The sequence below is a fragment of the Pan troglodytes genome, chromosome 6, assembly GCF_028858775.2.
Source record: "Pan troglodytes isolate AG18354 chromosome 6, NHGRI_mPanTro3-v2.0_pri, whole genome shotgun sequence".
Taxonomy (NCBI): Eukaryota; Metazoa; Chordata; class Mammalia; order Primates; family Hominidae; genus Pan; species Pan troglodytes.
In genome coordinates this window covers 12,493,100-12,517,014 of record NC_072404.2, presented here as the reverse complement: position 1 = coordinate 12,517,014, position 23,915 = coordinate 12,493,100, and the positions used below count along the sequence as shown (strand labels likewise).

The window sequence follows — 23,915 nt, the reverse complement described above, 5'->3', positions numbered from 1 at the left end:
GTTGGGACCACAGGCATGCACCACCATGCCCAGATAAAATTTTTTCCCTGCTTTGTTTTGATTAATGCTTGCATGACGTATCTTTTTTATCCTTTTACTTTCAGCCTGCCTGTGTCATTACATTTGAAGTGAGTTTTTTTGTAAACAGCGTATAGTTGGGTTGTGTTGTTCAATCCATTTTGTGAGTCTGTGTCTTTTAACTCTCTGCTGCTCTAGGCTGGGTGTCCTTCACCCTCATTTATTTAGAACATTGACTTTTAAGGTGATTATTGATATTTTAAGACTTAAGGCTTATTCTGCCATTTAATGTTTTGTTTTTTGTTCTGTTCTTTTTTATATATCTGTGTTTTCTTGCTTCTCTGTGGGTTATTTGAATACTTGGAAGTGTTTTTCAAAATTACGTCATTTTGCTTTACTTGAGTCTTTCTTTCTTTTTTGGGGGTGGGTCGTGGACAGGGTCTCACTCTGTCACCTAGGCTGGAGTGTGGTTGCACCATCTCAGCTCACTACAGCCTCAGTCTCCCAACCTCAAATGATCCTCCTGCCTCGGCCCCCCAAGTGGCTTGGACTACAGCTGTGCGCGACCATGCCTGGCTAATTTTTGTAGAGACAGGGTTTCACCATGTTGCCCAGGCTGGTCTCAAACTCCTGGGCGCAAGCCATCCGCCCACCTCAGGCTCACACAATGCTGGGATTACAGGCGTGTGCCACTGGGCCTGGAGCCTTTTTAGTGGTCACTTTTAGGGACCACATTTACACACACATAACTTTTACCACGGTTTACTGGTATTGTCATTTTACTAGTTTCAGGGACGTATAGAAACATTACTTCCCTATGTCGTTTACTCTCCACTAGTTATAATTGTTTTAAAATGTCTCTTCTAGGCCAGGCGTGGTGGCTCATGCCTGTAATCCCAGCATTTTGGGAAGCCGAGGCAGGTGGATCACCTGAGGTCAGGAGTTCGAGACCAGCCTGGCCAACATGGCGAAACCCCATCTCTACTAAAAATACAAAAAATTAGCCAGACATGGTGGCGGGCGCCTGTAATCCCAGCTATTCGGGAGGCTAAGGAAGGAGAATTGTTTGAATCCAGGAGGTGGAAGTTGTGGTGAGCCAAAATCGTGCCACTGCACTCCAGGCTGGGTTACAAAGTGAGGCTCTGCCTCAAAAAAAAAAAAAAAAAAAAAAAAGGCCGGGGCGCGGTGGCTCATGCCTGTAATCCCAGCACTTTGGGAGGCCGAGGCAGGCAGATTACCTGAGGTCAGGGATTCAAGACCAGCCTGGCCAACATGGTGAAACCCTGTCTCTACTAAAAATACAAAAATTAGCCAGGTGTGGTGGTGCACACCTCTAATCCTAGCTACTTGGGAGGCTGAGGCAAGAGAATCACTTGAACCCAGGAGGCAGAGGTTTCAGTGAGCCAAGATCATGCCATTGTACTCCAGCCTGGGTGACAGAGTGAGACTCTGTCTCAAAAAAAAAAAAAAAAGGTTTCTTTTATATACATTTAGAACCATATCAGACAATGTTATAATTTTTGTTTGAGAGATTCTTAGTTCTCAGTATGATGAGTGATTTTCAGTTGAAAGCTGGATTTTAAAACAGTTTTGTTTTTTGAGTCAGGGTCTTACTTTGTTGTCCAGGCTGGAGTGCAGTGGTGTAATCATGGCTCACTGCAGCTCCCACCTCCTGGGCTCAAGCAGTCCTCTTGCCTTGGCCTCCCAAAGTGCTAGAATTGTAGGCATGAGCCCCCGCGCCTGGCCATGGATATTTTGGTATTATCTTATAAGACACTGAGTCTTATCTAACCTTTGTTTTAGCCAACTTGCTCTGGCACTGCTCTGGCAGAGGAAGTGATGTCAGATGGAGTAGAAGCCCACATTCCCCACTCAGCCTCCGTTGGCACCCCAGGTGGGAATTGGGGATCGTTGTCCCTGCTGGGTGGAAGTGGAAGTTCCTGCTCCCCACATGGTCTTCACGGACACTGCAGTGGGAGTGGTTTTGTTACCACTGAGTGATGGTGACAGGCCTGCCTCTGACCCTCACCGGAGGCTGGGGAGGCCATAGTGGGGGGAGAGTTTAGAGGTGGCTTTTTACTACTGGGTGGGTGGAAATCTGGGCTCCCCACATGATTGTCACAACGTGGGGTGGGACAGGGTTTGTTGTTCATCCAGTATGGTTGCAAGTCCCAGCTCCTAGTCAGCCTTCTCCACCGTTAACCCAGTATGGGTTAGGGTGCCTTGCTACAGCCTGTTGAGTGTAAGTCAAGGCTATTTACTTGCCTTTTCTGGTGTGGGTGGAGGTGAGGCCATAGTTCTTCTGTGATGTTTTAATGTCTTTTGTATTCTTTTACGAGATGGTTGCTCAGGGGCAGCCACAAGAGGAGACACAAGAGAGGCTCAGGAAGACAAAGATTTTATGCTCACAGGTCACACCATGCAGGGCCATGTGGTGAGGAAGCAGAAGACAGGAGCAAGGGGAAGGCATTATTGGCCAGAGCCTTCGTTGAGGTTTCCGTGGGAAAAGCAGGGTAGGGCAGGGGGAAGAATTTGGGATTGGCTGGTTTGAATAATTTTGGTGGGCTCTGAGCCACAGGTGTGGTCCAGAGTTGCCTGGCACCTGGCCCTGAGATGATTAGGGCAGAGGAGTTTTGCCTCCTGGGGTGCACAGGCAGGTGGATGGAGAAGGAAGGGCTCTGGATTGGTTAGTGTGTATAGCAAAGGCTTGCACGAACGCTGAGCCCTTTGCTACCTCTAAGAATTGGCTAGCCTGAGGGGCAGCCTCTCCCCAGCCAGAAAGATCTTTAGGATGTCAAAACATCATAATAATTCTTACAATTCCAGCAGTTTGGGAGGCAGAGGAGGGTGGATCACTTGAGCCCAGGAGTCCAAGACCAGCCTGGCCAACATGGTGAAACCCTGTCTCTACTGAAATACAAACATTAGCCGGGTATGGTGGTGCATGCCTGTAATCCCAGCTACTCGAGAGACGGGTGGGGAGATCACCTGAGCCTTGGGAGGTAGAGGCTGCAGTGAGCCGTGATCCCGCCACTGCACTCCAGCCTGGGTGACAGAGTGAGATGCTGTCTCAAAAAAAACAAACCAAACCAAAACAAACATCGTAATATACAGAAAAAAATACACACAGAAGCTGAAGTAGAGCAATGATTTCTAAAGGTTTCTGTCACACGAGGCTGCCCTTTCCTCATCCTTTGGCTGGAGAGAGTGGGAGCGGGATTTTGCTGGGCTTGGTTGTCTGCAGTTGTTTGGGCTTCCAGGTTGCTGACTTTAGCTCTAAGTCTGGACTAGAAGAAGCACAAAGAAACCCCAGGAAACTCACCACCGTGTCTTCCTTGGGTCTTGAGGTCCGTAGCATGTCTCTTTCTCTTTCTACCTTTCACAGCCTTTTAAGGTTCATTTTATACACAATGGTCAGGATTTGTTGTACTTGGCAGGAGGAATAGAAAACTACCTCTACTCCGTCTCCCAGAAGTGCAAGTCTCATGTTTGTTTTTGAATGATATTCTCATGGGGTGTAGAATTCTATGTTAACATTATTTGTCTTTTTTGAGACAGGCTGTCACTCTCACCCAGGCTAGAGTGCAGTGGTGTGATTATAGCTCATTGCAGCCTCAACCTCTTGGGCTCAAGTAATCCTCCCACCTCAACTTCCTGAATAGCTGGGACTACAGGCGTTCACCCCCATGCCTGGCTAATTTTTTGTAGAGACAGGATTTTGGCCATTTTGGCCAGGCTGGTCTCAAACTCCTAGGCTCAAGCGATCCACCCGCCTTGGCTTCCCAAAGTGCTGAGATTACAGGGCAGCCACCGCACCTGGCCCGTTCTTTTTCTTTTAATACTTGAAAGATATTATTCCACTGTCTTCTGGCCTGTGCTGTGCCTGATAAGAAGTCTGTTGTCGTTTTTACCTTTGTTCCTATATACATAATGATTTTTGCTTTTGTTTTTGTTTTGTTTCTTGTGTTTTTTTGAGACTGAGTTTCACTCCGTGGCCCAGGCTGGAGTGCAGTGTTGCGATCTCAGCTCACTGCAACCTCTGCCTCCCGGGTTCAAGTGATTCTCCTGTCTCAGCCTCCCGAGTAGCTGGGGTTACAGGCGCACACCACCATGCCCAGGTAATTTTTTGTATTTTTAGTAGAGACAGGGTTTCACCATGTTAGCCAGGCTGGTCTCAAACTCCTGACCTCAAGTGATCCACCCGCCTCAGCCTCACAGAGTGCTGGGATTACAGGCATGAGCCACCAAGCCAGCCTATGTAATGTTTTTTTTGTTTGTTTGTTTGTTTGTTGAGATGGAGTTTTGCTCTGTTGCCCAGGCTGGAGTGCAGCGTCGCGATCTCGGCTCACTGCAACCTCCACCTCCCGGGTTCACGCCATTCTCCTGCCTCAGCCTCCTGAGTAGCTGGGACCACAGGTGCGTGCCACCACACCCGGCTAATTTTTTTATATTTTTAGTAGAGACGGGGTTTCACCGTGTTAGCCAGGATGGTCTCGATCTTCTACCTTGTGATCCGCCCACCTTGGTCTCCCAAAGTGCTGGGATTACAGGCGTGAGCCACTGCGCCCGGCCCAGCACTGTTTTTATCTCCAGTGCTTTTAAGATTTTTATCACTGGTTGTAAGCAGGGGTCCTTTGTGTAGTTTTCTTCATGTTTCTACTCCTGGAATTTGTTGAGGTTCTTAGATCTGTACATGTATTATTTCTGTCAAATTTGGACAACTTTCAGTGACTTTTGAAAACTTAATAACTTTTTTGGTGTAAGTTCTTCTGAATATTAATATAGACTCATGTGAACTGACAGCTCAGTCAGGATACGAAACCATGCCTCTTCCCAAAAACCTCCTTTGTGCTTTTCATTTGTAGATAATTGTTATTTCTTGAAATATTTATGCTGTCCTTTTACCTTCAGACTCTAATGATGTATATCGGGGCAACTTAAAATTGTCCCATAGCTTACTGGTATGCTGTGTTGTTGTTGTTATTTTGAGATTTTCTCTCTCTGTGTTTTATTATGGATATTTTCTACCCATAATGAATATCTTCAAGTTCACTAATCTTCTGTGGTGTCTGATCTGTTATTAATTACATCTGGTGTTTTTGTTATTGTTGTTTGTTTTTATTTTTTTGAGACAAGATCTTACTCTGTCACCCAGGCTGGAGTGCAGTGGTGCTATCATAGCTTACTGCAGCCTCCAACTGCTGGGCTCAGGTGGTCCTCCCATCCCACATCAGCCTCTGGAGTAGCTGAGACTACAAGCACGTGCCACCACACCTGGCTAATTTTTGTATTTTTAGTAGAGATGGGGTTTTTCTGTGTTGCCCAGGCTGGTGTCAAACTCCTGGGCTCAAGTGGTCTGCCTGCCTCAGCCTCCCGAAGCACTGGGATGACAGGCGTGAGCCACCGCACCTGGTGCATTTTTCATCCCAGAGATTCTACTCTTCATGTGTATAAGCAGATTTGCATCTATTTCCATGTTTCTTCTTTTTTTTTTTTTTTTTTTTTTTGAGACAGCGTCTTGCTCTGTCGCCCAGGCTGGAGTGCAGTGGTGCCATCTCAGCTCACTGCAAGCTCTGCTTCCTGGGTTCACGCCATTCTCTTGCCTCAGCCTCCCGAGTAGCTGGGACTACAGGCGCCCACCACCACGCCCAGCTAATTTTTTTGTATCTTTAGTAGAGACGGGGTTTCACTGTGTTAGCCAGGATCGTCTCGATCTCCTGACCTCGTGATCTGCCCTCCTTAGCTTCCCAAAGTGCTGGGGTTACAGGTGTGAGCCACCAGGCTCAGCCACCATGTTTCTTCTTAATGTATTCTTCCATTTTTTATTTCCTTGAACATAGGAATATATTTGTAATATCCTTTTTAAAGTTATTGTCTTCTGATTATATTTTCTGTGTTATTTCTGGGTCTTTTTCTATTTATTTTCTCCTTGTTACTGGTCATTTCTGCATCTTTGCGTGCCTTGTACTGTTTGATTGGATGCCAGACAGAATGAATTTTATGTTATTGGGTGCTGGGATTTTTGTATTTCTTTAAAAAATATTGTTGAGCTTTATTGCAAGACAGAGTTAATTGGGAATAGTTTGATCCTTTTGTTTTAAGCGTTATTAGGTGCGTCTGGGTAGCCTTTAGTCAGGCAGTTCCTCAGCCTCGGTGCTGTCAACACTTTGGGTGATTCTTTGTTGGGAGGGGCTGTCCTGTGCATTCGAGGCTGTTTAGCAGCATCCCTGGCTTCTCCCCACTAGATGCTGTAGCATCACTTAGCATGCGCCAAGAATGATTTTTACATTTTTAGAAAGTTGTAAAAAAAAGATACGCCATAGAGACCACCATCTGTGGCCAGCAACGCCAGAGTATTTACACAGAGATTATTTTCTTTTTTCTTTTCTTTCTTTGTTTTTTTGAGACACGGTCTCGCTCTGTTGCCCAGGCTGTAGTGCAGTGGTGTGATCACAGCTTACTGCAGCCTCAGCCTCCCTGGGATCAGGTGATCCTCCTGCCTCAGCCTCCTGGGTAGCTGAGATTACAGGCTTGTGCCACCACGCTGGGCTAATTTTCTTTTTATTTTTTGTAGAGACAGGGTTTGACCATGTTGCCCAGGCTAGTCTCAAACTCTTGGCCCCAAGAGATGCACCCACCTCAGCTTCCCAGAGTGCTGAGATGATAGGCATGAGCCATGGCGCCTGGCTTCCACAGTGAAGTCTCATCCCTGCTGTGGGAGACTTTCTTTTAGTGTTTGAGATAAATAGTGGTGTGAGGGGGAAAACCTTGCTTTTCCAGTATAGAGAGTAGCTAGGAGCACTGGCTTTCAAATTTGAAACAGTATGATTTGAATCCAATTATGTGTCTGTCCCATAATAACTCTTTGACATTGGGCAAACTTTTAAACTCTCTGAGCTTTTTTCCTTTCTTGTGAAAGAGAGCTAATATATACTTATCACTTAGGTTTGTTAGAAAAGTAAATGAGGCTGGGGTGGTGGCTTACACCTATAATCCCAGCACTTTGGGAGGCCAAGGTGGGTGGATTGCCTGAGGTCAGGATTTCGAGGCCAGCCTGGCTAACATGGTGAAACCCCATCTCTACTAAAAATACAAAAAAAAATTAGCCGGGCGTGGTGGCGCATGTAGTAGTCCCAGCTACTTGGGAGGCTGAGGCAGGCAAATGGCTTGGACCCGGGGAGGCCGAGGTTGCAGTGAGCCAAGGTCACACCACTGCACTCCAGCCTGGGTGACAGAGTGAGACTCCATCTCAAAAAAAAAAAAAAAAAGAACAAAAAAAAGTAAATGAAAATGCATAAAAGTAGATAGCTCAAGGCATGCATATAGCAGCTATTATTTCATTTCAGGTGTGTGCCCCTGATTTGTAATTAGCCTTGATGTGTGTATATGGTTGTATTTTGCTAATTTGGAGGATTATCATCTATCTTTCAGGTCATGCAGAAGGCTTTTGTATGATGTGTACAATGCAAGCACATATTACCCAGGCACTCAGTAATCCTGGGGACGTTATTAAACCAATGTTTGTCATCAATGAGATGCGGCGTAAGTATTAACTATTGTAGTTTTATATTTGTATTTATTACCTAGTTATACTTTTTTTTTTTTTTTTTTTTTCGAGACAGAGTCTTGCTCTGTCGCCTAGGCTGGAATGTAGTGGCGCTATTTCGGCTCACTGCAGCTTCCACCTCCCAGGTTCAAACGATTGTCCTGTCTCAGCCTCTCGAGTAGCTGAGATCACAGGCGTGTACCACTATGCCAGGCTAATTTTGTACTTTTAGTACAGATGGCGTTTCTCCATGTTGGTCAGGCCGGTCTCGAACTCCTGACCTCAGTTGATCCACCTGCCTCCGCCTCCCAAAGTGCTGGGATTACAGGCGTGAGCCCCCATGCCTGGCCTATTACCTAGTTATTCTTAATGTCCAACTGGTGAAAAAAACCGAACCCGTCATATATTAGAAAACAAATACATTTTGTCATACGTGGCTATGTCTTTAATAACAAATTTTTAGTAAAACATTTGCTATATAAACACATTTGAAACTTTAAAGCAAAAGATGACAATATATTAAAGACTATTTAATTTAATATAACAAATTTTAAACTATTAAAAATCAATATGTTAAAATAATTGGTAAGTTTTATAGTGTCTTTGCTCTGAAACTTGGATTTCTATGCTGAGTAATACTAATTCTGATATTGTCTCACAGGTTTTTGTAAACAGTTTTTAATTAGTTTCAGTTTGGTGAATGAATATTTTACTATACGCAGTGACAGAAATTGTCAAAGTTAATTAGGCTACTCTGGACACACTGCCTGTGGATTAGCCCTGCTCTGCAAGCAGCAGTAAAAATAAAATAAGAAATAAATAAGGTTAATTCTCTTTTTTCGGTTCTTCTTTTTTTTTTTTTTTCAAGTGAGACTGTGTCTCACTATTTTGCCCAGGCTAGTCTTGAACTCCTGGCTCAAGTGATCCTCTTGCCCCAGTTGAGTAGCTGGGATTACAGATGTGCACCACTATGCCCAACTTAATTACAGTCTTAAAAGAATATATACTCAGAGCTTAGCAAATTGGTGGATAAATTTTACTTTTTTCTATTTAATTTTTGAATTTTAAATGGGTAAGTGCATGAAATTTTCTTACATACTTTCTGTGTGTTTTTGCAGTAAACTTTTGCATCATGTTAATTTGAGTTGGAATAAAAAATGCATACAAACAAAACTATAACTGTTAATCTGGCATCTAACTGGGTAATTATAGGGATGTGTAATTATACAGTAACAAACTGTAATCTTTTTGCCTAGAAAGCCACTGAAGATTAAAGAGGTCTTATATTGGCCCTTGGCATTATTGATAGACCACAACAGACAAGCCAAAAACCTTTGAAATACTGTTGAAGCCTGGCAAAATTTAGCCAGGCAGGTTTGGATTGTTTATACATGCATGCATGCATGCATGCATGCATGCATTCATTCATTCATTCATTCATTTGAGATGGAGTCTGGCTCTGTCCCCAAGCCTGGAGTGCAGTGGCGCGATCTTGGCTCACTACAACCTCTGCCTCTCAGGTTCAAGTGATTCTTCTGCCTCAGCCTCCCAAGTAGCTGGGATTACAGACGTGTACCACCACACCTGGCTAATTTTGTAGTTTTAGTAGAGACGGGGTTTCACCATGTTGGCCAGGCTGGCCTTGAACTCCTGACCTCAGGTGATCCACCCGTCTTGGCCTCCCAAAGTGCAGAGATTACAGACGTGAGCCACCATGCCTGGCTATTTATACATGTATTTATTTGTTTTTATTCATTTATTTTTGAGATGGAGTCTCACTCTGTCGCCTAGGCTGGAGTGCAATGGTGCAATCTTGGCTCACTGCAACCTCCGCCTCTCGGATTCCAGCGATTTCTCCTGCGTCAGCCTCCTGAGTAGCTGGGACTACAGGTGCCTGCCACTACCCCTGGCTAATTTTTGTATTTTTAGTAGAGTTGGGGTTTCACCATGTTAGCCAGGATGGCCTCGATATCCTGACCTCATGATCCACCCGCCTCTGCCTCCCAAAGTGCTGGAATTACAGGCGTGAGCCACCACGCCCGACCACATATATTTATTTTTATACATATTTATATAGCAGACATGACTAACATTTTTAAACCTAGTCCTTTAAGAAAATGTCATTGCTCTGTGTGTGTGTGTATCCACTGATACACACATGGTTCAGTCATGAAGTTGTCACGTTTGTAGGTCTAAACTGGTGGAGTGTTGGCAGTTTCATGTGATTTAAGCTAGAACATTTTTATACATTTATACACATGTAAAATTCAGTATATATGTTTTAGTGTGATATCGCTTATACTTTTGTGTTAATTTTTTATTGTAATTTAAAAAATAATTTGGTCTTTCAGCTGTTTAATCAATTAGAAACAGGACTGAAATGTTTCTGTGCACCTGCAAATATAATTTCTTCTGTAGGTCATTGGGATAGAATTAGATAGGTGGGGAGATTTATATTTTGAATGGATTCTGTATTATAGAGATGTAGCACCAATTTAAAATCACCAGCATAGCATTTTGGACAAATTTGAGACAAAACAGCCAGTTTATTCAAGTGTAACTTTATTAACTTGCTAGAAACATGAGTCACTCTGTAGCTACTCTCTAGACTCTCAGAAACTCTAGCTGCTGTGGACTTTTAATGGTGTAAAGCAGGGGTCCCTAACCCCTGGGCCGTAGACTGGTACCCAATGTGGCCTGTTAGGAACTGGGCTGCACAGCAGGAGGTGAGCAGCAGGTGAGCATCCCCACCTGAGCTCCGCCTCCTGTCAGATCAATGGCAGCATTAGATTCTCATAGCAGCGCCAACCCTATTGTGAACTGTGTGTGCATGGGATCCAGGTTCCATGCTCCTTAGGAGAATCTCATGCCTGATGATCTGAGCTGGAACAATTTCATCCCAACCCCCTCTTCTGGTCTGTGGAAAAATGGTCTTCCATGAAACCAGTCCCTGGTGCCGAAACGGTTGGGGATTCTGGTCAAAAGGGCCTGATCCTGCTTATAGCTTATATTAGTGGCTTATGTTAGTGCTATTTCCTCATAAAGTAAGTATTTGGGAGTTTTCCAACCAACATATTATTAGAAGATATATTTTGGGGGGTACAACTTAGGCTTATTATGTGTAATGATAAAGCCTTGTCTTTACCGAAATTTTACAGGTATAGCTAGGCACTTCCGTTTTGGAAACCAAGAAGATGCCCATGAATTCCTTCAATACACTGTTGATGCTATGCAGAAAGCATGCTTGAATGGCAGCAATAAGTAAGTACAACAGAGCGCCAGCCATGTCTTCATTGGGGATCTCTGGTTGTAGTTTATTCTTATCAGAATTCATTTTCACCTTTTTCGTTGGAAGCACACAGAACAATGTTCACTTTACCTTTTGGCTTTGCTCTGCCTCTTCCTTAGGTGATGTGCATTATTTTAAAATGGTTGAAATTTGCACGTGTGTCTTACGTAACAGTTTGAGTTGGCTCAATCATAGATGTCAGGAAATAAACATTGGTCTTGCAGCTATTTAATTTCTCATTATCAGCAGACGTCTGCAGATCTCAAACTAGCTGCTTCTCCTTTCTAGTTGTGCCTGACGTTTTCTTTTCTCTGCTGCCCTCCAGCCTGTGTTTATTTCCTGAACCCCCACCCCAATCAGTTACTGATTCCTGTAGCTAGTTCCTTAAAATCTAAATGCAGACTCAAGAGGAAGAACGAGGGGACAGTTAGATAATGCATCCCAAGCCGCTTGGTGCTGTCTGAGCACACCTGGTAGATCTCCCTCTGCATTCTCCCTGCCCTGGCACCGCCCTGTCTAGGCCTTCATTGTCCGGGTGGTGACATACTTGGGTCGGAGAAGACTCTCTGCCTTTTCCGCCTCCGCTCCCTTTCCTCCCACACAGGCCGCAGTGCCCGGAGGCTGCCATCTTCCTGCTTCAGGACCAGACTCCTGCCTTGCTTCCCGAGTCCCTTCCTGACAGACACAGCTCCCACAGCTCTGCGTCTCCTCCCGCCACTCCCAGACCTCCCTGTGTTCTGGCCAGGCAGGGATGCTCTTGGGCTGCCACACGTGCCATCCTTTTATTTTCCATGGCTGTCCTGTTTGAATTCTTGATCTTTTGTGAGCTCCCATGTGTTTGAAATCTGGTCACAGCATCTGGAGTTTTTGCAAAGCTCTTCTCTCATGTCACTGTTCAACGTTTTTCAGATTAGACAGACACACCCAGGCCACCACTCTTGTTTGTCAGATATTTGGAGGATACCTAAGATCTAGAGGTAAGCTTTTGCTTATAAGTTGATAAAATGATACACACACATGTGGTTAAAAAATGGTAATAGTAGGACAGGGTTAGTCCTACTAGGAAGGAAGGAAAAGTGCTTCTCTCCAGCCCAGATTCTCATTCCTTTTACCCAAAGGCAACCTCGGTGCCAGGTTGTAGTAAATCCTCCTGGTAGTTTCCTGTGCATGAATAAACTGGGAGCATACTGTGTGCACTGCTTCCATTTGTCTGTTCGTATTAGCAGTCTTTTACATTTCAGCACACAGGCCTAACAGCCTTCGACAGTTGGAGTAGTGTTCCATTTATTTTAGTCCCCTATCGATGGGATTTAGGTTGTTTGTGTTTTGTTGTTGTTCATGGAGCATCCGTGCACACATGCTTTATGTCTGGGTAAAAATGTATATGTAGGATGAATTCTTAGTATTAGAATTTCTGGATCACAGGGAGTGCGTATTGTAAATTTTAATTCTGTCAGGTTGTCTTCTAAGAGGTTATACCAGTTTTGATTCTAATCAATAGTATATGAAGGGCCAAATTCATTACACTTTTCACCCATATTATGAGTAGTATTAATTTAAAACTTTTTTTGTTCAATTGATAGAAAAATTACAGTTAAAAAATTTTAAATTTCAAAATTGTATTTTGTCATTTCAGTAGTTGATGTTGCTGTAATGATTATACTTTGCTCATCTTTTGCATTTTATTTTTATTTCAGTCAAATGTTTAAATTGCAAGGGCGTTTCAGATACTTTTGATCCATATCTTGATATAACATTGGAGATAAAGGTAAATTTCATAATTATGGGAGTAATTACATTTTTAAAATAAGTCATTTTATGTAACTGTAGTTCATTTATAATTTAGACTACTTGTTAGAGAATATAAATTGAAAAATTCAATATGCTAAGATTTCATTTGGAGGGATTATTCAAGCTTTGTAGTAAGCATCATAAAAAAGCTTTTAAAGTTTTTTTATTACTCTTTGAATTTTCTTTTTCTTTTTTTTTTTTTTTTTTTTTTTTTTTTTTTTGAGATGGAATTGCACTCTGTCACCCAGGCTGGCATGCAGTGGCGTGATCTCGGCTCACTGCAACCTCCACCTCCCGAGTTCAAGCAATTCTTCTGCCTCAGCCTCCCGAGTAGGTGGGACTATAGGTGCATGTGCCACCATGCCCAGCTAATTTTTGTATTTTTAGTAGAGATAGGGTTTCACCTATTGGCCAGGATGGTCTTGAACTCTTGACCTCGTGATCTGCCCACCTCCCAAAGTGCTGGGATTACAGGCGTGAGCCACCGCGCCCGGCCTGAATTTTCATTTAATATCTTAATAAAACTAGATTTTCTATATTAGCCAAGTACAGTTGGTTATTATTATTATTATTTTTTGAGATGGAGTCTTGCTCCATTGCCCAGGCTGGAGTGCAGTGGCACAATATCAGCTCACTGCATCCTCCGCCTCCAGGGTTCAAGCATTTCCCCTGTCTCAGCCTCCCTAGTAGCTGGGACTACAGCGACTGTGCCCAGCCTGCCTCTTGCATTTTCTGAATTCCTGATTTTTTTGTTGTTTTTGAGCTTGCATTTTTCTGATTACAGATGTAATACATGCTTATGATAAAAATGAGTAACGTTGCAGATATATGTAAAATCCTTTCCTTTTGAATGCATTATTTTTAACAGTTTGATATGTACTGCTCCAGAACGTATTGTTCACTTTTTATATAAATGAGATTGTGTCTGATGTCTGTCTGGCCACTCACTGTTTCATGTAATTCTGTTGAGACCTTTCTGTGTGAGCGTGCTCTCTGGGCAGTGTGTGGTGCAGTGAATGGATAGACTGTAATTCCTGTGCCGAACTCCTTGCTGGTGGATATTTGGTTTGCTTCCAGTTTTATGTATTGCTGCAGTGAGCATCCTCTATATTTTTGTTCACTTTAATTCTGCTCATTTTTAAATGGGAGAGGATATAATTTGGTATGTAGATTTATAAAAGTGAACATCATACTACTAAATGAAAATTTTGTTTCTTTTTTCTTTTTTTTTTTTTGAGACGGAGTCCTGCTCTGTCACCCAAGCTAGAGTGCAGTGGCTCGATCTCGGCTCACTGCGACCTCCACCTCCTGGGTTCAGGCGATTCTTCTGCCTCAGCCTCCCAAGTAGCTGGGACTACAGGCGCGTGCCACTGTGCCCTGCTAATTTTTTGTATTTTTAGTAGAGACGGGGTTTTACCATGTTAGCCAGGATGGTCTGGATCTCCTGACCTCATGATCTGCCTGCCTTGGCCTCCCAACGTGCTGGGATTACAGGCTTGAGCCACCGCGCCCACCCGGAAAATTTTCTTTTTACATAAAAATTTTCATTTGCTTTTATATCTTTGAGTCTTCTGTTCTTTCTTTTAAAAAATAAGGGGCACGGCTGGGCATGACAGCTCATACCTGTAATCCTAACAGTTTGGGAGGTCGAGGTGGGAGGATCGCTTGAGCCCAGGAGTTTGAGACCAGCCTGGGGGAATATAGTGAGACCCCTGTCTCTACAAAAAAATGAAAAATTTAGCTGGGCATGGTGGCCATGCCTGTGGTTTAGCTGCTCGGGAGGCTGAGGTGAGAGGATTGCTTGAGCCCAGGAGGTTGAGGCTGCAGTGAGCTGTGATTGTGCCACTGCACTCCAGCCTGGGTGGCAGGGCAAGACCCAAACACAAGTGATGGTGTGCGGTGATGTGGTGTTTGTGCCTCTTCTCTTCCCAGGCTGCTCAGAGTGTCAACAAGGCATTGGAGCAGTTTGTGAAGCCGGAACAGCTTGATGGAGAAAACTCGTACAAGTGCAGCAAGTACGTTGGGTGGTGACTTGGTTCTTGATGCCGGCTTCTCCAGTGGGGATGGCCGGCAGGCTTGGTTTGAGAGAGTTTGGTGTGTCTAGGTTGCTTGAGTTTCTGATACCCTCTGGGAAGACACTGCGTCCCTGTCGTCCAAAGGCGAGAGCCCGGAGTGTCTTGATGTGTGTGTTTCTGCAAGATGCGCAGCTCTGTGCCTGTGAAAGCCTGGGGCATGACATTATTGGGCAGATTCGGTGGGAGGAGAGAGGTAAAATTGTCTTTGCACCCCATGGTAGTGCTGCTTCAGGTGTGGCTGGGCACCCACTGTCTGCCAAATAGCATTTTCATTGACTTTCTTATGATAAGAGGGCTGCCGTCGGGTGGGGAGTCACTTTCTTCTGGGATAGTGAGGCTCCTTCTCTCTTAGGGTGGGTTCCCAGGGTTTGGGATAGCATTTGCTGAAAAACTCTAATTTTGATCATTCATTAATATGTTTCCCCATGAAGTCAAGAGTGCCTATTTTAAGAAAGCTCTTTTGTATGTTTTTAAGTAGATTTCCACTTTGTGGTCAGGTAATAGAAGTAATTTTTTTATTGTCAAATCTTCAAGACCAGAGGGATTTTGCCTTTGTTTTAAATTCCACAGACATTTCTAATATTTATTTTTATTCCTTTTGTTTCTGGTTAGGGCTTTCTTTTCATATAATAATAATTATTATTTTTAAATTAGATGAATTTAAGACATATTTTCACATAATTATACCAGTCTGAACATGTTCGTTTTTCAGTTTCTTTTGAATTGAGAGGAAGTTGTGTTAACCTAATTTTAACATTATTGGTGGCTTGCGTGGCTTGGTTTTTCAGAATTGTCCTAACTTCCTTTCCTTTCATGCTAATTAAGCAGTTTCCCCTGTATTTTTAATGTTAATATTTTCACTGTTGGTTGAAGGCTGGTGGTTCTCATCCAGTGTCCTTTTTGGAACCTTAATGTGGAATGTTTGAGAATAGTAACAAGAAAGACCAAAATACCACAAATTGTGTGTATATATTCGTCTTCTTATACTTCTGTTTCTGTTTGTTTCAAGGTGTAAAAAGATGGTTCCAGCTTCAAAGAGGTTCACTATCCATAGATCCTCTAATGTTCTTACACTTTCTCTGAAACGTTTTGCAAATTTTACTGGTGGAAAAATTGCTAAGGTATGTGGATGATGTCATTAATCATGTTTTATGTCGAGCCTTTCGAGGCTTAACGTGTCTGTAGCTATTAAGGATTAAGGACTCGACTTTCTCATGACAAAATTGCTAACTATTACCTACATTTGGGCTTCATTGTCTGTTTTGTTGGTACCCATGGTTGTGAGGGGCTACAGGGAGAGCCTGTATAATCTGAAATCCAAAGAGGACTTCCTGCTAGACTTTGCCAGTTTTCACCAAAGTTCATTTTGTCTTGTTTGTTTGTTTTCTGATTGGTAGTACACTGAATTTTCCCATTTTCTTCCCACTTTCTGAAGATTGAAAGTGGTCAAAAACTAAATAGCATGCAAGAGAAATAAACGATCCATTCCTGAATTATTAAAATTAAATAATCGGCCGAGTGTGGTGGCTCATGCCCGTAATCCCAGCACTTTAGAAGGCCTAGTTGGGCATATCACTTCAAGCCGGGAGTTTGAGACCACTCTGGCGAACGTGGCAGAGCCCTGTTTCTACTAAAAATACTAAAATTAGCTGGGTGTGGTGGCAGGCACTTGCAATCCTAGCTACTCGGGAGGCTGAGGCAGGAGAATCGCTTGAACCTAGGAGGCAGAGGTTGCAGTGAGCCGAGATTGTGCCACTGCACTCCAGCCTGGGCAACAGAGTCAGATTCTGTCTCAAAAAAAAAAAAATTATGTTCAGAGTTGTCATTTTGTTACTCTGTCCTTTGATGGGTTTGAAGAATTCACTTAATATAGATCCTGACTTGTTAAAAGAAAATAATAAATGCAGCAGGATGGCCTTAAATACACTTAGATTCAGCTATCCTCCCAGTTAGCCATGCCCTTTGGAAGGTGGCTAGGCCAGGCGCAGTGGCTCATGCCTGTAATTCTAGCACTTTGGGAGGCCAAGCTGGGTGGATCACGAGGTCAGGCGTTCAAGACCAGCCTAGCCAAGATGGTGAAACCCCTGTCTCTACTAAAAATACAAAAATTAGCTGGGCGTGGTGGCGCACCTGTAATCCCAGCTACTCGGGAGGCTGAGGCAGGAGAATCACTTGAACCCAGGAGGCGGAGCTTCCAGTGAGCTGAGATCGTGTCACTGCACTCCAGCCTGGGTGATAGAGTGGCACGCCATCTCAAAAAAAAAAAAAAAGATGGCTAAATGCACTAGGTTTTTAAAATGCATTAGGTTTTTGCTAGAATATCACAGGGCTCAGGTGTTCTGTGGGTCTCCCCTCCTAGGAAGCTCTAAGTACCCTCTACCTGAATATGTGGAATGATCTGTGCTCTCGGAAATGTTTCTCCTTTTTCCATTTCCTTCTAGGATGTGAAATACCCTGAGTATCTTGATATTCGGCCATATATGTCTCAACCCAACGGAGAGCCAATTGTCTACGTCTTGTATGCAGTGCTGGTCCACACTGGTTTTAATTGCCATGCTGGCCATTACTTCTGCTACATAAAAGTAAGCTGTGCAGATTTGCTATTAACTATTGTTACATACATGCTATAAGACAGCAGTAGCATTCTTGGGGTAGGGAGAGGTGGAACTTTTACAGTTAAAATGTGAATACCCGAGGTAAAAATATTTCTCTTGGCCGGGCGCAGTGGCTTACTCCTGTAATCCCTACACTTTGGGAGACTGAGGCTGGGGGATCACTTGAGGTCAGGAGTTCGAGACCAACCTGGCCAACAGGGTGAAACCCCGCCTCTATTAAAAATACAAAAATTATCTGCGTGTGGTGGCGCCTGCCAGTAATCCCAGCTGCTCCAGAGGCTGAGGCAGGAGAATTGCTTGAACCCAGGAGGTGGAGATTGCAAGATCACGCCACTGCACTCCAGCCTGGGTGACAGAGTGAGACTCCATCTCAAAAAAAAAAGAAAAAAATATTTCTCTTGACTATGTTCCATGTTTAATTAAATCTAATCTCTCTCTTTTATTGGCTCTCGTTTATAGGCTAGCAATGGCCTCTGGTATCAAATGAATGACTCCATTGTATCTACCAGTGATATTAGATCGGTACTCAGCCAACAAGCCTATGTGCTCTTTTATATCAGGTATTGTCATGAAAACAAATTGCCAGATTTTCTGGTATGTCATTTCTTCTTGTCTTATCAACATATTTGAATTCAATATTCAGTGTTTAAAAAAAAAAAAAAACCCAGCAGCTTAAAGATCAACTCTAGCCTGGGCATGGTGCCTCACGCCTATAATCCTAGCACTTTGGGCAGCCAAGATGGAAGGATCACTTGAGCCCAGGAGTTCGAGACCGACCAGCCTGGGCAACATAGTGAGACCACATCTCTACAAAATACGAAAAAATTAGCCAGGTGTGGTGTTGTGGGCCTGTGGTCTTATCTGCTCCGAAAGTTGAGGTGGGAGGATTACCTGAGCCTGGGGAGGCCGAGGCTGCAGTAAGCCATGATTGAGCCACTGCATTCCAGCCTGAGTGACAGAGCAAGACTGTCTCAAAAAAAACCAAAAACCATCAACTCTGCCATGTGCCTGGAGAGTAAGAAAGGTAGTGTCTGAGCGGGATGATGAGTTTGCTCCGCATCGCACTCTGTGGCCATGAGCACTGAAGGTGCAGCTGCAGGGAGAGGTGGTAGCTGACGAGGGTGGGCTTCTGCTGTGGGCAGCAATGGAGTGGGCCAGGAGCCACAGGACAAAGAGTGGAGACCTCAGGAAGGGACCTCTGAGCACCTGGCGTGGTCACGGCCAGCACCTCCCAACCTGGAGCACAGGTCAGTCGCCTTCCAGGCCAAGGCCAGCACCCGCACCCAGCTCTGTCCTGTTGTGGCTGCATACGCTTTTCACTCACTCACTCGCTCCATTTTTGGAAAAAATGTTTGATAGCTGAAAATCAAGAGTATCCTCAAATGTCCAACTGGCAGAATGCTCATGTCTGCACATTGAAATATTAAACACTGGCATTGGATTTCGGCAGTTGGGCTGAAGCACAGATGATGATCAGAGGAGGCCTCAGGCCAAGTTGAGGGGTAGGATTTTGTTTCTAACTTTTTTGGACACTAGATTTTCCACAGTGGCATATATTTATAATTAGAAAAATATAAGCCTGGGCAACAAAGCGAGACCCCATTTCTACAGAAAATTAAAAAAATGAGCCAGGCGTGCTGATGCATGTCTGTGGTCCCAGCTACTCAGGAGGCTGAGGCAGGAGGGCAAGGCCGCAGTGAGCAATGGCTGTTCCTCTGCAGTCCAGCCTAGGCGACGCAGCAAGACCCTGTCTCAAAAAAAGGAAAATATAAATAAACAGAAAAGAAATACCTTTCAGATGAAACAGCATCATCAGAAAACACAGTTTAAAGAACATCATTTACCCAGTTACCCTTGTTGTCTCCTGATCTGAGTGCCTGACATTAGCCTGAAGGAGGGGATGTGTATAGCTCCATACTGTGTAGCATAAACATGCTATTTTTTTCATCAGGTTTCCGCCTGAGGGGTTAAATGCTGTTGACTTTGTAAATGAATCTCTCCTAAGGAGGTGTCCTGTGTCACCCTAAGTATCGCTCTCCTTGTTTCCAGGTCCCATGATGTGAAAAATGGAGGTGAACTTACTCATCCCACCCATAGCCCCGGCCAGTCCTCTCCCCGCCCCGTCATCAGTCAGCGGGTTGTCACCAACAAACAGGCTGCGCCAGGCTTTATCGGACCACAGCTTCCCTCTCACATGATAAAGGTAACAGTCCTTAGGGAGAAGAACATTTTTATGTTAATCTTTAAAATGTAATTTCAAACTCTCAAGTTGAATTGTAGTGGTTGCTGTGTCCTCAAATACATCTGAATTTCTTCTCACAGTTTAATCAAACCCTCTTATACAGTATTTCAAATATACAGAAAACGGCCGAGCGCAGTGGCTCAAGCTTGTAATCCCAGCACTTTGGGAGGCCGAGACAGGTGGATCATTTGAGCTCAGTTGTTTGAGACCACCCTGGGTAACAGGGTGAAACCCCGTCTCCACAAAAAATACAAATATCAGCCGGGTATGGTGGTGTGTGCTGTGGTCCCAGCTGCTCAGGAGGCTGAGGCAGGAGGATCACTTGAGCCCAGGAGGCAGAGGTTGCAGTGAGCTGAGATTGCACCACTGCACTCCAGCCTGGGCAACAGAGTGAGACCCCGTCTCCAAAATAACCCCCCAAAAAAACAAAAACCCCAAAATATACAGCAAACCTCACCAATGGGGAGGAAAGAGGAAAGCCTGGGTGTCAGCACCTTTAAATTTTAGGTCCTCTCTGGACTTCCATTCTGCTCAAAGGGTTAAACACTTGGAGATTCTTTAATTCCTGTCGGATTGCAGGAAAGCGATCTGTTTACAAGAACACGTTTGTTAGGTCCATTTAGTCGTTTCAGGGGTGTGGTGTTTCTGTCTGCTCTCCCCCTGGGTTTGATTTTACTCCCTGTTGGTCCTGTCGGGGCGAACAGTAGTGAGCTAGTGTCACAAGGAACACAGGATTCTAGAGTGGGGGCCTCATCTGAGCTGTGGCATCTTCACAGCTTTTCGGCTTGAGTTTGTTTTGGATGATCACACACACGGTCTAGCTGCATGCTTTATTTTATGGACATCAGGCAGTATTTGAGGTATAACAGAGTCACACATCAAATGCCCAGCAGGCTCCCCTATTGGGCTCTGCTCCAGAGTGACATCAGGACTCTGGCAAACAGGAGGGCATGTGCCCTGTAGGAAGGGGTGGTTGGCATTGCTTTTCCAAAGACTGTTTTTGTTTTTACCATGAAGCTTTCCAGTGTTAGGACGGCAGCTAATTCAGGTATGTGAGGAGGCGCTGGGAAGGCCACACGTGATCTGTTAACTGACTTTCACGCCTGCGCCTCCACGGGGGTGCAGCAGCCATGGGGGAACCTGCAGCGAGTCTCACTGCGTGAGGAGAATGTGGAGACGTTGTGGGGCAGTGGTGGGGTCATGGCTGAGTGAGTGGCGGCTGAAGCAGCCCCTACTCTCCGCCCACGTGACCGTCTCCTCTGCTCCGAGGCCAGGGTGATTCCTCCTTCCTGGCACTCTGCAGCGGCGAGCTCCCAGGAAACCCAACCAGTTAGCAAGTGTGTGACTCCATGCCACAGGTCCTGCTGATTTCCATCAGATCTGGGACAGAACGAGTTTGGTCTGAGGATTGTTTTCTGTGAAACATGTATGTCCTGTTTGTTGATTTATTGCCAGAAAACTAGGGCCTGTGGAAAGTATGCGCGGGTAGGAGGGATTGAGAAAAACAGAGAACATTTCCAGGTGTATGAAACTTGTTAGTCCTGGAAAAAAAAAAAGCAAAATGGGAAGGACCCATCAGCCAAAATGGGTTCTGTTTGTGTGACCATGTTTCTGGAGCTCTGACCAGGTGCGCTCTGCTTACTTCCAGAATCCACCTCACTTAAATGGGACTGGACCATTGAAAGACACGCCAAGCAGTTCCATGTCGAGTCCTAACGGGAATTCCAGTGTCAACAGGGCTAGTCCTGTTAATGCTTCAGCTTCTGTCCAAAACTGGTCAGTTAATAGGTCCTCAGTGATCCCAGAACATCCTAAGAAACAAAAAATTACAATCAGTATTCACAACAAGTTGCCTGTTCGCCAGTGTCAGTCTCAACCTAACCTTCATAGCAATTCTTTGGAGAACCCTACCAAGCCCGTTCCCTCTTCTACCATTACCAATTCTGCAGTACAGTCTACCTCGAACGCATCTACGATGTCAGTTTCTAGTAAAGTAACAAAACCGATCCCCCGCAGTGAATCCTGCTCCCAGCCCATGATGAATGGCAAATCCAAGCTGAACTCCAGCGTGCTGGTGCCCTATGGCGCCGAGTCCTCTGAGGACTCTGACGAGGAGTCGAAGGGGCTGGGCAAGGAGAATGGGATTGGTACGATTGTGAGCTCCCACTCTCCCGGCCAAGATGCCGAAGATGAGGAGGCCACTCCGCACGAGCTCCAAGAACCCATGACCCTAAACGGTGCTAATAGTGCAGACAGTGACAGTGACCCGAAAGAAAATGGCCTGCCGCCTGATGGTGCCAGCTGCCAAGGCCAGCCTGCCCTGCACTCAGAAAATCCCTTTGCTAAGGCAAACGGTCTTCCTGGAAAGGTGAGTGCACGTCAGGGTCTTCAGCCTCGTTCGTGGCGGTTCCCTTGGCTGGATTTCAGGAGGCATGGAGCTGGCGACTGAAGCTGAAATATTTTTGTTTTTATTGCAGTTGATGCCTGCTCCTTTGCCGTCTCTCCCAGAAGACAAAATCTTAGAAACCTTCAGGCTTAGCAACAAACTGAAAGGCTCGACGGATGAAATGAGGTAACGTAAGAGTACATCTGAGGCACGTGTGGCAGCATAGTAGGAAATCCAGTAGCCTCCAGATGTGTCAGTATTTGAATGCTGTAGAAATTTTATAATGAACATTTTGAATCCTAGAATGATTTGAATTATAATGTATAGGATTTATTAACTTGCCTTTTAGAAGAGTAAAGAAAAAATGTGGCATACAGGACTGAGTCCACGGAAACTTGATGTGCTCACCATGCTATTTCTCCTCCTGCGTGGCCACCTCTCTCTGGTTAGCGGTGTTACTGGCGCGCCTTCAAGTGCCATCTCATTTCATCTTTCTCATGAGAAATGATGATGTGAGGGTGTGCTGAGGGTCTAGGCCAGGGCTCTCAGTCCTGTGAAGAAGCACATACAGTCATCCGTCCGTCCACAACAGGGATGCCTTCTGAGAAATGCATCGTTTGGGGATGTGGTTATCATGCCAGCACCACAGTGTGTCACACAGACCTAGATGGTGTGGCCTGCGGCTCCTAGGCCACAAACCTACACAGCCTGTGACTGCACTGGATCCCGTAGGCAGCTGTAACACAGTGGTATTTGTGTATCTAAACATAGAAAAGGGACAGTAAAAATATGGTATAAGAGGAAAACTGGCACACCTGCACAGGGCACTTACCATGAATGGAGCTGGCAGGACTGGAGGGTGCTCTGGGTGAGCCAGTGAGTGAGTGCTGAGTGAATGTGGAGGCCTGGGACAGTACACTACTGTAGACTCTGGAAACACTGCACACTTCAGCTGCACTCAATTTGTTAAAAAAAATTGATTTCTTCAATAGTAAACACACCTTAGCTTACTGTAACTTTTTTACTTTATAGACTTTTAATTTTAAACTGTTTGACTCTTTTGTAATAACACTTAGCTTAAAACACAAACATACAGCTGTACAAAAATAACTTCTTTTTTTGTTTGTTTTTTTGTTTGAGACGGAGTCTCGCTGTGTCACCAGGCTGGAGTACAGTGGTGCGATCTCAGCTCACTGCAGCCTCCGCCTCCCAAGTTCAAGCAATTCTCCTGACTCAGCCTCCTGAGTAGCTGGGACTACAGGCATGCGCCACCCCACCCAGCTAATTTTTTTTTTGTATTTTTAGTAGAGACAGGGTTTTACCATGTTGGTCAGGCTGGTCTCAAGCTCCTGACCTCAACTCATCCACCCGCTGTGGCCTCCCAAAGGGCTGGGATTCCAGACGTGAGCCACCGTGCCCGGCCAGCAGAGTTGTTTATTGCCATTGTCATGTATTATGTAGTAATCGTATGTGCTAGACTTCCATGGGACTGGCAGTGCAGTGGGTTTGTTTACACCAGCATCACCACACTCACGAGTCACGCGTTGCCCTTGGACTGTTACAGTGACGGGAGTTTTCAGCTATGTTGTGATCTTAGGGACCGCCATCATATGTGGTCTGTTGACCGTATGTATGAGGTACATGACTGTACTTTGTAAAGGCCCTTCAAGGATTCTGAAATTATAGATAATAAAACCTGCCCCGCAATTAAAAAAAAAATCATGTAATGTTAGTCAAGAATGTAAATGTAACATTAGTCAGGAGTAAGAGGAAAGGAATTTGTCATGCAGTGTCAGTGGCTTCACCTCGCAAAGAAGCAGCAGGACGGCCCCGTGGCGAGAGGCTGTGCAGGCGGTGCTTGCATCTCTGCACAGGTTGGCTGTGAGTGACAGCTCAGAGTGCGGCCGGATGTCAGCATACTCGGTGCCAGGCGCGGGTTCGTCATCAGGAAGT

The 23,915-nt window shown here is 44.8% G+C and overlaps 1 protein-coding gene and 1 long non-coding RNA gene across 12 annotated transcripts in view; one reads left to right on the top strand and one right to left on the bottom strand.

Annotated features, from left to right (window-relative positions):
• USP42 (ubiquitin specific peptidase 42) overlaps nt 1-23,915 on the top strand; it is a 54,656-nt gene that overhangs the window by 21,462 nt on the left and 9,279 nt on the right. For 8 of the 11 annotated variants that reach the window (XR_681174.5, XR_010158333.1, XR_008536327.2 and 5 more), the window contains 11 exons: nt 7,450-7,560; nt 10,723-10,825; nt 11,763-11,830; nt 12,551-12,621; nt 14,577-14,659; nt 15,729-15,840; nt 17,161-17,301; nt 17,794-17,894; nt 19,384-19,537; nt 21,225-21,944; nt 22,054-22,148. Coding sequence is in view for 3 of the 11 variants with exons in the window: in XM_016946015.3 (XP_016801504.2) it covers nt 7,450-7,560; nt 10,723-10,825; nt 11,763-11,830; nt 12,551-12,621; nt 14,577-14,659; nt 15,729-15,840; nt 17,161-17,301; nt 17,794-17,894; nt 19,384-19,537; nt 21,225-21,944; nt 22,054-22,148 (1,759 nt within the window). In the remaining 8 variants the exon portion in view is untranslated. Of the gene's footprint in view, nt 1-1,805; nt 1,913-4,343; nt 4,435-7,449; nt 7,561-10,722; nt 10,826-11,762; nt 11,831-12,550; nt 12,622-14,576; nt 14,660-14,831; nt 14,913-15,728; nt 15,841-17,160; nt 17,302-17,793; nt 17,895-19,383; nt 19,538-21,224; nt 21,945-22,053; nt 22,149-23,915 lie in introns of those variants that run through there. The other 3 variants (XR_010158332.1, XR_010158334.1, XR_008536331.2) reach the window with 3 other exon arrangements.
• On the bottom strand, nt 20,392-22,513 carry LOC129135470 (uncharacterized). The gene is made up of 2 exons (XR_008536339.2): nt 22,371-22,513; nt 20,392-21,387 (listed from the first exon to the last, which is right to left on the bottom strand). It is a non-coding gene; the product is annotated as an uncharacterized LOC129135470 (long non-coding RNA).